The sequence below is a fragment of the Palaemon carinicauda genome, chromosome 8 (genome assembly GCF_036898095.1).
Source record: "Palaemon carinicauda isolate YSFRI2023 chromosome 8, ASM3689809v2, whole genome shotgun sequence".
Lineage (NCBI taxonomy): Eukaryota > Metazoa > Arthropoda > Malacostraca > Decapoda > Palaemonidae > Palaemon > Palaemon carinicauda.
In genome coordinates this window covers 159,917,009-159,932,008 of record NC_090732.1, presented here as the reverse complement: position 1 = coordinate 159,932,008, position 15,000 = coordinate 159,917,009, and the positions used below count along the sequence as shown (strand labels likewise).

Here is a 15,000-nt window from a genome sequence, read left to right as displayed (position 1 = left end):
TTTTTGCTGCGGTGCTCGACCAAAAATTCGGTACTCGACCAGCCGAACACGTGACGACCGCATGGGCTTTGTGATGATCGCGCCATCTCGGCCACTCTCGCTTGTTCGGGAAGCATCAGTTCTCTCGAGAGCGTCACTCAGACAACGCGCGATCAGCATTCGTTGTGATTTAGTGATTTTCAGTGCTTTTAATTGCTTTTTTAGCTTTCATAATGAGTCCCAAGAAAGTAATGAGTGTTAAGGGGAAGGAGAAGAGGAAAACAGTGCGAACAACGATCGAGTTGAAGAAGGAAATTATAGCGAAATATGAGAATGGTGTACGAGTGTCCGATTTAGCGGTAGAATACGGAATGGCGAAGTCGACCATTTCTACGTTTTTAAAGCATAAAGAAATGATTAAGAAGGCGAATGTTGCAACGGGAGTTACGGCGGTAACTAAGCAAAGGCCACAAGTGATTGAGGAGATGGAAAAGTTGCTTTTAATATTTATTAAAGAAAAACAGTTGGCCGGGGAAAGTGTTAGTGAAGCGTTCATTTGTGAAAAAGCGTTGCATATCTATGAAGAATTAGTGAAGAAAAGTCCGAGTACCAGTGAAAGTGATTCATTTACATTTAAAGCGAGCAGGGGTTGGTTTGAAAAGTTTCGTAATAGAACAGGTATTCATCGTGTTACTAGGCATGGGGAGGCAGCTAGTTCGGATCAAATTGCAGCCGATAAATACGTGGGGGAATTCGATCGGTACATAAATGAACAAAATTTGATCGCACAACAAGTCTTTAATTGTGATGAGACTGGGTTATTTTGGAAGAAAATGCCAGCCAATACGTACATTACCAAGGACGAGACGAAGATGCCAGGTCACAAGCCAATGAAAGATAGGCTAACATTGTTGCTGTGTGCAAATGCAAGTGGCGATTGCAAGATCAAACCCTTGTTAGTGTACCACTCGGACAACCCCCGGGTGTTCAAACGAAATAATATTTGTAAAAGTGCACTACCAGTTATGTGGCGCTCGAACACTAAATCTTGGGTCACAAGACAATTCTTTACTGAGTGGATAAACGAAGTGTTTGCCCCCCAGGTTAAGGCTTACCTCATTGAAAAGAGCTTGCCAATGAAATGTCTTCTGGTTATGGACAATGCTCCTGCACATCCTCCAGGTCTCGAGGATGACTTGAAAGAAGAATACAGCTTTATCAAAATCAAATTCTTGCCCCCCAATACTACTCCCATACTCCAGCCCATGGACCAACAGGTCATTTCAAACTTCAAAAAACTCTATACCAAGGCCCTTTTCAGAAAGTGTTTTGAAGTGACCAGTGACACGAAGTTGACCCTAAAGGAATTCTGGAAGGAACACTTCAGCATCCTCAACTCTGTTAACATGATTGACCAAGCTTGGCGAGGTGTGACCTATAGGACATTGAACTCTGCCTGGCGTAAGCTGTGGCCATCATGTGTCACAGAGAGGGAGTTTGAAGGTTTCCAACCAGAGGCGGGTCCAAGCACTGCTACCCCTGTAATTTCTGATGACACTGATGTCGTTGAGGAAATTGTTGTCATGGGCAGGAGTTTGGGGCTTGAGGTCGACAAGGATGATATTGATGAGCTTGTAGAAAGCCATTCTACCGAGTTGACTGTGGAGGAATTGTTGCACCTGCAACAACAACAGCAGCAGGATCTGATTGTGGAGCAGGAATCTTCAGAAGAGGATGAGGTAAGGGAGGATGTTCCAAGTTCTCTCATCAATGAAATTTGTTCCAAGTGGGCAGATGTGCAGGCTTTTGCTGAAAAATACCACCCAGAAATTGCAGTAGCAAACCGGGCAGTGCATATGTTTAATGATAGTGTCATGTATCATTTTCGAAGAATACTGCAGAGGAGGAAGAAACAATTAACAATAGACCAGTTTTTCACAAAAGAAAAGAAAGCTGCTACATCAAAGCCTGTTTCTCCTCCAAAGAAGAGACAAAGAAGAGAAGAAACCCCTGAAATAGATCTGCCCACCCTTTCATTGGAGAGAGAAACAACTCCTGAAGGAGAACTACCCCGCCACATCATGGAAGGGGACTCTCCTTCCAAGCAGTAACCTCCCCCTTCCATCCTCTCCACATCCATCCCTGTATGCCATCGAACCGCTGCTCAAAGGTATGTTCACTACAGTACAGAAAATGGTTTAAAATTGTTTTATTTTAGTACAGTAAATGGTTTAAAATTGTTTTATAGGATTTTCTGACCAATTTCATACACATTTAGATAATTATTGTTGTTTAGGTACACGTTTTATTAATATTTTGGGCCTGTTCGAGTGCTTGGGAACGGAATAGAATATATACCATTATTTCTTATGGGGAAAAAAAATTCGGTACTCGAACAAATCGGAGGTCGAACACGGATCTCGAACGGATTATGGTCGAGTACCGAGGTATCACTGTATATAGAAGAAAGAACATGAGTTGAAAAGACAAAGATTAAAGGCAGTCCAAAATAGGCGAGGAGGAATAGCGGTGCCTATTTTTCCCTATTGGAGCCCTTGGGCTTATAGCATCATGCTTTTCCAACTGGGGCTGTAGCTTGGCTAATAATAATAATAATAATAATAATAATAATAATAATAATAATAATAACAACAATAATAATAACAACAATAATAATAATTATTATAATAATAATAATAACCACCACTCTCCATTCGAGCCAAAAGCAAAGTGAGGCTCAGTCACAGGTGTTTGAGTGAGGGATGTAGCTAACTAACCCCCCCACCCCCTCCCCGCTAACTAGTGGATGGGTAGTTAATCCTTGCTAAATTCTATTGACTCGTCCTTTCAGCTTTGCCGAAAGAAATGCCCCTATAAAAAGAGCTGATTTGCATCTCGGTTACGGAACAAAAAATAAATTTATGGTGCGGTTTGAAATTGATAATAATTATTGTTGTATAACTTATTGTTCTATTTCAGATGAATAATTTATGAAAGCTATGTGAAAAAAAAATATTTTTAATATGTTCATAGATTGTAATGTTTGGTAGGTAACACAATTAAGACTATAAAAGGGTTCCAAAATAATTAAGGGAATCACTCAAGAAAGAATACAAATTTTGAGAAAACTGGAAACTTCCCCAAGAATAGACAAGATTTCAATTATTTATGTGTAATAAATGAAGCAAAAAACAATAAAATCTAATTTACTGAATAAACAGCCTAAATCAACCTGCTAAGCGTCACCCATGTCACAATACATTCACCACGATCTACTCAGTAACGACTTCAACGGGATATTACATTCATGACTTTGAATGTGTTTCAAGTAGCCATTCCCGTAATAATACGATTACTCGTATAGTAAGTATAGAAGCACTAACTGGCAACACACTCAGATATGTAGGCTGTAAATGGAAACATATACTGTCAGGCAAATTTTATCTGAGGTTCCTTGATGTTAGAAAACTGGTTTCCTTCAGTGCGCTTTGAGCGTTTATGCAGAAGATAGTTTGTTTGCTTCTTTCACAATGAGCAGCCTAAAGAGGAGGGGTATTTTTTTTTAGATTAAATAAATGAAGTACTAGATGAGGAGTCTGATAATGATAACAAAAGAATTATAATGCATAGATGTTTAATTTTTGCATTCTGTATTATGTAGCCTTTTGAAATAAAATAATAGAAGTATTAATTGTTTTATATTTAATCAATTAACTAATATTCCTACATTTAACTATAAATAATTATAAGCATAAAAATTCATATTAACTGTGAAAAACTATCATTAGTGAAATGATCGCTAACTGCCAATAAAAAACGTGACAGTACATTAGCAGGGAGGTGGTCCAGTGGGATGCTTAACAGGTTAAATGAAAAAAAAATATGGCACATATTTACTCCTTGGTCATTGAAAATGTACTATTAAATACATAAAGTAGACATAACATACAAACTGCCTCGGGTTTAAAAAAAGTTTCTACCCATTATCAAAGAGGGTCAGTGGGGTATCCAAAGCAGGAAAACCAATGCCAAATAAATAGGGTCTGTAAAAGGCAACCATTTAATAATGCAAAATGTTAAGACGAATGATACGTAAATATCTATAATATTGGTAGTTTTAATTAATTACGATAACCACACCTCCCGTAAAAAAAACAAAATGGTAAAATTAAAAGGACTGAAAGGAACGAAAACTGGACAATCGCCAAGTGACCAGTTTTTCCCCTTAAAAAAAAAAAAAAAAAAAAAAAAAAAAAAAAAAAAAAAAAAAAAAAAAAAAAAAAAAAAATATCAATGGAATTAGAAGATAATAGATTTTTCAATATAAAATATTCTATCCCCTTTCTCGTATATTCCAAAAATTACCAACAGCATCTTTGAACAAATAAACACAGCAACCCAAGTAACATTAAGTGGAAAATAAAACTGTTAAAGAAAAATGTGACCTAAAACTTATGAACCAAATATCAAACTAAGAAGAAAAAGTGGCAATATAAAATTAGATTGCTTTCTTTTCTGGCCGCCATTAAACCTACCAGTAGTCAGGTAACTGTTGTCCATAAACTAGTGTTGAAAATAAAATCAGCACAAAACACTTGAATAACCTATTTACTAAAGAAATAAAAAAATGAATGGTACACTTCAAACACTATAATGAGGAATACTCAGTACTGTATTGTGTGTTTGATGTCACGTGTTACTATCAATGTATAAATCATGAGGACCAAGAAGGGGGAATGGGAGCTCTATTCCTGGGCTACTTCCCTAGATTGGGGCTCCTACATGGGTAATCCCTGAGAAGAAGGTATGCATAGAATTTTTTCTTTGTTAAACGTTGAAAGCTCATGCTTCATAGAAAAATGCACTGTAATCCGAAGGTAAGATTTGACAAAATACATATATTCAAGTTCTCTGACCACCATCAGGTTTTTTCCTAAGGCTGGAACATAAACGACAGCATTCCTAGTCTTTAAAATATAAATCTAGCTTAGCTTGACACCACTAGCCTAACAGTGAAGCCCCTTGTAAGTAAGTAACTGTTTTATTATGCACTATTTCTAAAACTCAACTTGATGGACTGCAATAGTTACAATTGTTCTATACAATTTTTATAAACAACATCAGACTAACTTACCTGTTAAATGAGATATAGGGAAATTTGGCAAGATAGCTACTGTCACAAAGGCACACACAAAAGAGAACCCAGCCTTTGAAAGAGAAACACTTGTAGGATCGGGTTCCTCTTCTGGCTTCAATATTTTCTTTGATACCTTCACATCTTCAAGATTTTCATTTCTGTTGCTATCTAAAGAATCCTGAAAAAAAATTTAAGTTTTTTAAAGCAAATTGAATCTAAATTCAACTTACCTCCTTTTACAATAAAACATGTCATAGTTTAATATTTTATCATAAATAATTATCATGAATTAGTAGAACAAGTGCAAAGTTGAATTTTCCGGCTCTCTCGGAGCTAATCAAAGACTTTTAGTTCAATACAAGGAGGCTGGAAACCCCCTCTCCTGTATTATAATCCTGTATGTGAGATTGGAAGTATGTTTAGGAATAGAAGGATGGATATATTGGCTTTGTGTGAGACAAAGATAAAAGGGAAAGGTGAAGTGATGTTTGGTGAAATGTCTGGTAGAGTGTCTGGGATTGAAAGGGGAAGAGCAAGAGAAGGTGTGGCTTTATTACTGAGTGAATGGATGACAGGTAAAGTAGTGGAATGGAAGGAGATATCATCTAGGTTAATGTGGGTAAGGGTTACGTTGGGTAGGGAATGTTGGGCTTTTGTCAGTATGTATGGGCCAGGTTGTGAGATAAGTGAAGATGAGCAGAATGAGTTCTGGAATGAATTAACTAGGTGTGTAGAAGGACTGGGTAGAAGGAATTATGTAGTCATGGGTGACTTAAATGCTAGAGTGGGCGCTGGAGAGGTAGAAGGTGTCAATGGGAAGTATGGCATACCAGGTGAAAATGCGAGTGGTGAGAGACTGGTAGATATGTGTGTTGAGCAAGAGATGGTGATAAGTGCTAGCTTTTTCAAAAAGAAAGATAAAAACAAGTATACATGGGTAAGAGTGGCAAATGGAAGAGTGGTAGAAAGGGCATTAATGGATTGTGTGTTGATAACTAAAAGAATGTTTGGAAGATTGAAAGATGTGTACGTGTTTAGGGGTATGGCTAACGGTATGCCTGATCATTTTTTGGTGGAAGGAAAATTAGTTATAGCAAAAGAGTGGGGGAATAGAGTAAGTGGATGTAAAAGGGAGCTAGTGAGGATTGAAGAGCTAATAAAACTGGGGGTATCAAGAAAAGTTGAAAATGGCATATGACGAAGTGAAAGTTAGAGAAACTGGTAATTTAGAGGAGGAGTGGAAGTTAGTAAAAGAAAATTTTATTGGGATTGCAAGTGATGTGTGTGGCAAGAAGTTTCTTGGAGGCAGCATGAGGAAGGGCAGTGAATGGTGGAATGAAGGAGTGAAGGTAAAAGTGGAAGAAAAAAAAAGAGGGCTTTTAAAGAATGGCTGCAGAGTAATAGTGTAGAGAAGTATGAAAGATATAGAGAGAAAAATGTGGAAGTAAAGCGCAAGGTAAGTGAGGCAAAGAGGGCAGCTGACCTGAGGTGGGGTCATGGATTGGGTCATTCATATGAAAAGAATAAGAAGTTTTTGAAAGAGGTGAAGAGAGTAAGGAAGGCTGGTTCAAGAATTGAAGAGACAGTGAAAGATGGAAATGGAACGTTGTTAAAAGGAGAGGAGGCAAGGAAAAGGTGGGCGGAGTATTTTGAAAGTTTACTAAATGTTGAGGATAATAGGGAGGCAGATATAATTGCTGTTGCAGGTGTTGAGGTGCCGGTGATGAGAGATGAGAATGAGAGAGAGATTACAAGAGAGGAAGTGAGGAGAGCACTAAATAAAACGAGAGTAGGAAAAGCATCTGGTATGGATGGTGTGAGAGCTGAGATGTAGAAGGAAGGGGGTGTGACTGTACTTGAATAGTTAGCAAGATTGTTTAATATGTGTTTTGTGCGGTCAATGGTACCAGTAGATTGGGTTTGTGCATGTATTGTACCACCATACAAGGGTAAGGGAGATATGCATGAGTGTTGTAATTCAAGGGGTATTAGTTTGTTGGATGTAGTTGGAAAAGTGTATGGTAGAGTACTGATTAATAGGATTAAGGATAAAACAGAGAATGCAATCTTAGAAGTACAGGGTGGTTTTAGAAGAGGTAGGGGTTGTATGAATCAGATTTTTACAGTCAGGCAGATATGCAAGAAATATTTAGCTAAAGGTAAGGATGTGTATGTTGCGTTTATGGATCTGTAAAAAGTGTATGATAGAGTTGATAGGGAAGCAATGTGGAATGTGATGAGGTTATATGGAGTTGGTGGAAGGTTGTTGCAAGCAGTGAAAAGTTTCTACAAAGGTAGTAAAGCATGTGTTAGGATAGGAAATGAAGTGAGCGAATGGTTTCCGGTGAGAGTGAGACTGAGACGGGGATGTGTGATGTCACCATGGTTGTTTAACTTGTATGTTGATGGAGTGGTGAGAGAGGTGAATGCTCAAGTGCTTGGACGAGGATTGAAACTGGTAGATGAGAATGACCATGAATGGGAGGTAAATCAGTTGTTGTTTGCGGATGATACTATACTGGTTGCAGACGCGGAAGAGAAGCTTGGCCAATTGGTGACAGAATTGGAAAGGGTGTGAGAGAAGGAAGTTGAGCATTAATGTGGGTAAGAGTAAGGTAATGAGATGTATGAGAAGGGAAGGTGGTGGAAGGTGGTGCGAGGTTGAATGTCATGTTGAATGGAGAGTTACTTGAGGAGGTGGATCAGTTTAAGTACTTAGGGTCTGTTGTTGCAGCAAATGGTGGAGTGGAAGCAGATGTACGTCAGAGAGTGAATGAAGGATGCAAAGTGTTGGGGGCAGTTAAGGGAGTAGTACAAAATAGAGGGTTGGGCATGAAAGTAAAGAGAATTCTGTATGAGAAAGTGATTGTACCAACTGTGATGTATGGATCAGAGTTTTGGGGAATGAAAGTGACGGAGAGAGAAATTGAATGTGTTTGAGATGAAGTGTCTGAGTATGGCTGGTGTATCTCGAATAGATAGGGTTAGGAACGAAGTAGTGAGGGGGAGAACGGGTGTAAGAAATGAGTTAGCAGCTAGAGTGGATATGAAATGTGTTGAAGTGGTTTGGCCATGTTGAGAGAATGGAAAATGGCTGTCTGCTAAAGAAGGTGATGAATGCAAGAGTTGATGGGAGAAGTACAAGAGGAAGGCCAAGGTTTGGGACCCAAACCTTGGCCTTCCTCCATCCATCCACCCAAACTTTGGGTGGATGGATGGAGTGAAGGAAGCTCTGGGTGATAGGAGGATAGATGTGAGAGAGGCAAGAGAGCGTGCTAGAAACAGGAATGAATGGCGAGCGATTGTGACGCAGTTCCGGTAGGCCCTGCTGCTTCCTCCGGTGCCTTGGGTGACCGCAGAGGTAGCAGCAGTAGGGATTCAGCATTATGAAGCTTCATCTGTAGTGGATGTGGGAGGGTGGGCTGTCCCACCCTAGCAGTACCAGCCGAACTCGGTTGAGTCCCTTGTCAGGCTGGGAGGAACATAGAGAGAAGACGTCCCCTTTTTTGTTTCATTTGTTTGATGTCGGCTAACCCCAAAAATTGGGGAAAGTGCCTTGGTATATGTATGCATGTACAAGTTAAAAATTAGATTATAGTAAACTTGAAGTTGGTCATTAGTAGTAAAAGATAACAGAGCAAGATGAAAAGTAAAGCATTACAGTTGAAACTGAATTAATGTTAGAATGAGCCTTTAGTACCATCAACAGTATACTGATAAAGGCACACTGCAAGAGGTTACCCATATATAATAATAGATGAGATTTTTATACTCTAACTGTTTAAATAAACTACTAAGATAATATTTTTGACTTTCAAAGGGCTGGACCAAAATTTTTCTTGTTGGATGAACTAAATATCTTGAAATTACAGATAAGAGTTTCTATCACGGACTTGCTCTATAACCTGGTGTTCACTGTTGCATGAAAAATGGACCATCACATTCATGTTTAAGTGTAACAATTTTTTTGCCAATTTGTTATTGAGTTGTCATGTTATCTAATAGCCATAGGTTAGACAAGTGTGGCAAACTCAAAGACTGGACTGTGGTCTTTCTTTCAGAATTTCACAAAGTCTGGAACACAATACAGATGATGGCCTTCAGAGATAGTGGAGAATCACACTCCAGAACATACATACTTGATCCAATAACTATTAATTTAATGCCTACATTTACATATTTCATATCCAACATACTGTATTTCAATATCTACAACGGATTATAGTATGTGACGAATTAATCTTTAAACACGACAATTTTTAAGAATAATCTTCATTTATCCTAGCTAAACAAACTTGAGTAACTTCAAATGGATAAGCCATTGGCTCACATTATTGTGACCAATAGATTAAAACTGGTGGGTGCGGCACAGTGTAAGGTTGCACCATGTCACACACCTATGGCTCTGCAGGGAGAGGCGGGCATCACAGAGTCGCTTGTATTTGGTAAGGACTTGCGGGGTGGTAGAGGTAGGCCATATAAATAAAATCACTGTACGCAGTTTGTATACCTGGGGGGGGGGGAAAGTAATTTTTAAAATTTCTAGTTTGTTCCTATGCGAATACAAACCCTCGTCATTTTAAAGGGGAGTCTTCCTTAGGTAGAAGAAGTCCGCAAAGTCTAACCCTAGACCAAAGAAAGTAAAGCCAGACTCTGATAAGAGGCAAGGGCAAACCTAAGCTCTCAAGTGACAAATACGACAGACAGCAATGTTGCCTAGCAAAAAAAAAATGACATCTGTGTTGGAACAGTCACAATATATATACAATATAACATGGCAGTTGAAAACAAAATTTCTTTTGACATGATTTTCAGTGGGGCGCTTACCTGCTGGATTGGTCATCCATGCTGACGCTTTCATCACTATGAGAGTGATAAGAAAGGGGCGGAAGTCTTACAGTCTAGCTCCCTCCTCCAAGAAAAGCCAGAGTCATGGCTTCTACATCACCTGTTGGCCTACCACAAGAGGGCCTAGAGAGAATGTGTCTGGGGACCTGCAGGCACAGTCGTTCAAATAGTGGGCCATAAAGGTAGTTTGTTTCTTTAAAACTCCTGCTCTGAGTATCTGTGTTACCAAGTGTTTTGCAGAAGGCTATGGTTGCAGAAGGACCATGGATATCTTGAGCTCTAGTTGGGGCTCTGAGAAGCATTTCAACTGAAGATTTATAAGCTTTTATAAAAAAGAGATCGTGTTCTTGATAACTCCTGTTTAGTTTTTTCCGGTCCAGTATTGACGAACAGGTTGGATATATTAATGCAGTAGGGCAACTTCCTCTTATTGTAAATCATCAGTCACTGTCTTGAGTGATGAAATAAGAGTGAATTGATTGTCACAAACAGATGTATTCTGTGTCTTGGTTATGAATCCAGGTATAGGCATGCCTCACCTTACATTGGTAATTGGTTCCAGGAGAAGCGACAAGTTGTAAAACAACGTAAGTCGAATTTGTCTGTCTCTGAATTTTACTATACTTGTCACTAGGCTAAACCACAAATAACTTTTCCCACTTCTGTATATTATTTATAAATGCAATTTCAATAATATATGGTTAATAAGAATCTATTTAAGCTTACAAACAGAGAAATTTTAGTTTTTAATTTAGTATAAAAAAAGTAATCTAATTTTACGAATAAATGTACATCCATACTAATAAATGTAAAAGTTTACAGTATATCGCAGGGTGTTTATTTGTGAATGTGGTTTGGTCTAAGATAGTATAAAATAGAAAGATTTTGTAAGATTAAATAGCAAATTAAATTATGCTTATTTTGCAATAGCATGAAATAAACTTAGCTGTTACATCTATTAACAATATCTTTGTTTACATCGCGTATGTAGATGGCTGCGGATCATCAGCGCCAACAGCTGATTCGTCTGTTGTTGTTGTTCAGCATGCTGCGGTATCCCTTGATGGTCGATACTGCCAACTTTTCTTTCGTTCGCAAATGGAACAGAAAATCTGCTATTTGGGTTAGAGGTACTGGAAGAGGAAAAGTTGCTAATCCTGCACCATTCTTTAAACACGTCCTACTTGGATTGGTATACCTTAACTGTGGACGTCCTCCTAGCTCTCGCGATAGCTCTTGCAGCCTCCCTCGAAAAGCCCTTCGCTCTTGCCAGCTTTTCGATAGTCGAAAGGCAGTTAGATTGAGAGCGGTGAGATTTTGATGGTACCTCTTTATGCGAGGCTGTCTAAGTAGATCCTTCCGACTTGGTAACGCTCTGGGGGTATCTACCAGCCACTCCATCACTTCTGCAATCCAAGGTCTTATGGGCCAAAACGGAGCTATCAGGGTCATGTGGGCGTTGTTTGACTCCCTGAACTTTTTCAAGACTGTCCAGGATCTTGGACGGTGGAAAAGCGTACACGTCTAGTCCTTCCCACTCCATGAGGAAGGCGTCCAATGCCACTGCTTCCTGGTCTGGGACTGGAGAGCAATAAACGGGTAACCTCTTTGTCTTCTGGGTAGCAAAGAGGTCTACTGAGTGTTCTCCCCACAGCATCCAAAGGCTGGTGCACACCTCGTGATGTAGGGTCCACTCTGTTGTGAGAACTTCTGTCTAGACGTTCTTCTTCCCCTCTATGAAGCGTGTTATCAGGGTTATATTCCTCACTTTCGCCCACAGTAGGAGATCTTTCGCTGCCTCGTAAAGGGAATCTAACGAGTGCCTCCGTGTTTCCTGATGTAGGCCAACGCTGTGGTGTTGTCTGTGTTGACCTTAACTAACTTGCCCTGGACTTCCTCCTGGAAGTGCATTAGTGATAGATGAATGGCCACTAGCTCCTTGATGTTTATATACCATTCCTTTTAAAACTCTTTCCACAGACCAGAGATCTCGCCCTTCCCCAGTGTTGCACCCCACCCCCATGTCTGATGCGTCTGAATACAACACTAGGTCAGGGTTCTTCTGTTGAAGTTCGAGGCCTTCTAGGAGTTTGTTGGTATCGTCCCACCAACTCAACTGATTCCTGATCCCCAGAGGAATCGGAATCCACGTCTCTAGGCCTTGGTCTCTTGTCCAACATTTTGATAGATGGAATTGTAGAGGCCGTAAATGAAGTCTTCCCAGGGATACGAATAGCTCGATCGGGGAGAGGGTACCCAGCAGACTCATCCATTCTCTCACCAAGCAGGTCCTTCTGTCTAGGAGTGCTCCACCTTTCTTAGGCATTCTAGAATGCGTTTCGGGGATGGAAAAGCCCGAAAAACCACTGATTGAATCCTCATCCCCAGGTAGATGATGTTTTGTGAGGGTGTCAGTTGTGATTTGGCCAGATTTACAACCAGACCTAGCTGTTGCGTCAAAGACATTGTAACTTGTAGATTCTCCAGACTCTTTTCTTGAGACCTGGCTCTGATTAGCCAGTCGTCCAGGTACATTGATATCCGTACCCCTTTCAGATGTAGCCAGCGAGCCACGTTGGAAACTACTCGAGTGAAAACGTAGGGAGCCGTGCTAAGCCCAAAACAAAGTGCTTTGAACTGATAAGTAGTTTCTTGGTAAACGAATCTCAGAAATTTTCTGTAGTTCGGGTGAATTGGGACGTGAAAATACGCGTCCTGCAGATCTATCGACATCATCCAGTCTCCTTGTCTGGTGCCTGCTAGGCCTGACACAGATGTCTCCATGGCAAAATTGACTTTGCTTACAAACTTGTTCAGAGGACTTACGTCCAGAACAGGTCTCCAAACCCCTGAGTTCTTGGGAACTAGAAAAAGGGCTGTAAAATCCCTCCGAAGAGGGTCCTCTACTACTTCTATCGCTGCTTTTGACAGCATCTGGTTGACCTGCTCTTGAAGAGCTGCTGCCTTGCTCCCCGAGTATGTTGCTGTGAACTCTAAGGGTTCTGACAAAAGAGGAGGCCTTCTCAGGAAGGGGATCTTGTAACCCTCCTTCAAGACATCAACTGCCCAGTCGTCCGCTCCCCTTTGGCTCCATTCTTGCCAATAGTGGGATAACCTGGCTCCCACTTGTGTCTGGAGGTTGTAGGGCTCACTTCCTTGTTTTAGGTTGCTGCTTTGTAAATTTACGAGGATGTCCTCCAGCAGCAATTCTCTGATTCCCTCTCGAAAGGGCTGGCGCGGTGGAGCTTTCTTCTGCTTTCTGGTTAAAAAGCTAGCCGGAGGACTTTCTTGGCAGCCCTGGTAATAAGGTCTTGCGTCGCTTGTTGTGCAAGAGCTGTCGACAAGTCCTTCGCTACATCAGAAGGGAAGAGATGATTACCTAAAGGAGCAATAGCTCTGATTTCCGAGCGAAAGTCAATCCTAATGACAGGAAAGAATACAGCATAGACCTCTTTTTAATAACTCCTGCCATGAAAAGGGCGGAGAGTTCGACGGTCCCATCCCTCACGGCCTTATTGAGACAGGCAATCAGGTGCATCTGTGCCTCGTTCTTTACATCTGTGACCTCTGCGAGGGCTCCGAGAGTCCAGTCCATCAGGCTGAAGACCTCTATAGTTCTGAAGATGCCCCTTCAGCAAGAGATCCACCTCCGACGTGGTCCACATCACTTTAGACTTGGTCATGGCTGACCTACGTGAGGCGTCAACAAGTCTGGAAAAGTCCCCCTGGGAGGAGGCAGGAACTCCCAAACCAAGAACCTCCCCAGTCTCATACCACACACTGGATCTGGAGGCCAGTCTTGTAGGGGGAGAGGAAAAGGTAGTCTTTCCTAGATCCTTTCTCTTGAGAATCCACTCATTTAGAGTCGAGAAAGCTCTCTTGACTGATTTGGCTAGCAGCGTTTTCTTAAACGAGGAAGGTTTCTGGGGTCTGCCCTTCAAAAACTGCGAGAGCAGGCTTTGAGGTAAAGCCTGAGTAAAGTCCTCCGGATATAAATCCGGTAGAACCGCCAGCAATCTCTTAAGATCAGCTGCATGAAGCGTTTCCCCCTTCTGAGATTTCATCTAAAGGGATAGCGATATCCGAAGTAGAATGAGTTGGAGAAACACGCCTCATCTTGTCTATTCTCGTCCAGCATGCTTCCAGCATGCTGCGATGGAACGTCATGCATGAGTCCAGAAAGCTGCGAGGAAGTGTCACGCTTGCGTGCGTACTGTAAGCGTCCCACATGTTACAAGGGAGGGTCATGCTTGCATGCTTCTAGCATGCGTCCAGCATGCTGCGAGGGAAGCGTCAACAATGCATCCAGCATGCTGCGGGGGAACATCCTGCTCGCATGCGTCCAGCATGCCGCGAGGAAGCGTCAACTATGCGTCCAGCATGGCGCGAGGGAGCGTCAACTGTGCGTCCAGCATGCTGCGGGGAAACGTCTTGATCGCATGCGTCTAGCATGCCGCGAGGGAGCGTCAAGAACCTTGCCACCTCCATAACACGTCCCGATCGCTGCGAGGGAGCGTCGATGAGCGCTGAAGTTTTTCGTTGGCTGTTCGCCGCCTCGGTCCGACCTTATTCCTTTCCTAGGTCTGTTGATGTCCTTAGGTTCTTTCTTGCGAGCTTCCTCTGTCTGTAACTTCTAGGCATCAAACGGGGTTGTAATTGACCGCTTAAGCTCTGATAGGCCTGTCGCTTACGGCGCGTCCTGCATGCGTCCAGTCTGCTGCAAGGAGCGTCACGATTTCTATCTTGCCAAACGCGTCTAGGTCTTGCGTCCTCTGACGAAGACGAACACTTCCTCATCTCGCCTTTCCTGCGGTGAGGGGGAGTGTCCTGGCATGCGTCAAGAGGATCGCTCGAGGGGACGTCCGTTCGTTGTTTAACGTCTCTCACCTCCCTTAGCCTGTCGACTTTCCTTCTCCCAGGGGTTGGGGAGCATGGAAGAGGTCCAGGGCTAGGAGTATGACAGACACGAACGGACGCATCCTCCACTGCACTATCACTATCCCCAATCTTGCATTGTAAACCACGCACTGCCCCCC

At 41.6% G+C, this 15,000-nt stretch overlaps 2 protein-coding genes across 4 annotated transcripts in view; both read right to left on the bottom strand.

Annotated features, from left to right (window-relative positions):
• LOC137644758 (lysophospholipid acyltransferase 6-like) overlaps positions 1-9,438 on the bottom strand; it is a 36,786-nt gene extending 27,348 nt beyond the window's left edge. The window contains exons 1-2 of the mRNA XM_068377655.1: positions 9,412-9,438; positions 5,114-5,294 (exon numbers count right to left, since the gene is read on the bottom strand). Coding sequence (XP_068233756.1) covers positions 5,114-5,294; positions 9,412-9,438 — 208 coding nt within the window. The remainder of the gene's footprint in view (positions 1-5,113; positions 5,295-9,411) is intronic.
• LOC137646061 (uncharacterized) overlaps positions 1-15,000 on the bottom strand; it is a 415,122-nt gene that overhangs the window by 369,751 nt on the left and 30,371 nt on the right. The gene's annotated exons all lie outside the window — the stretch shown is intronic.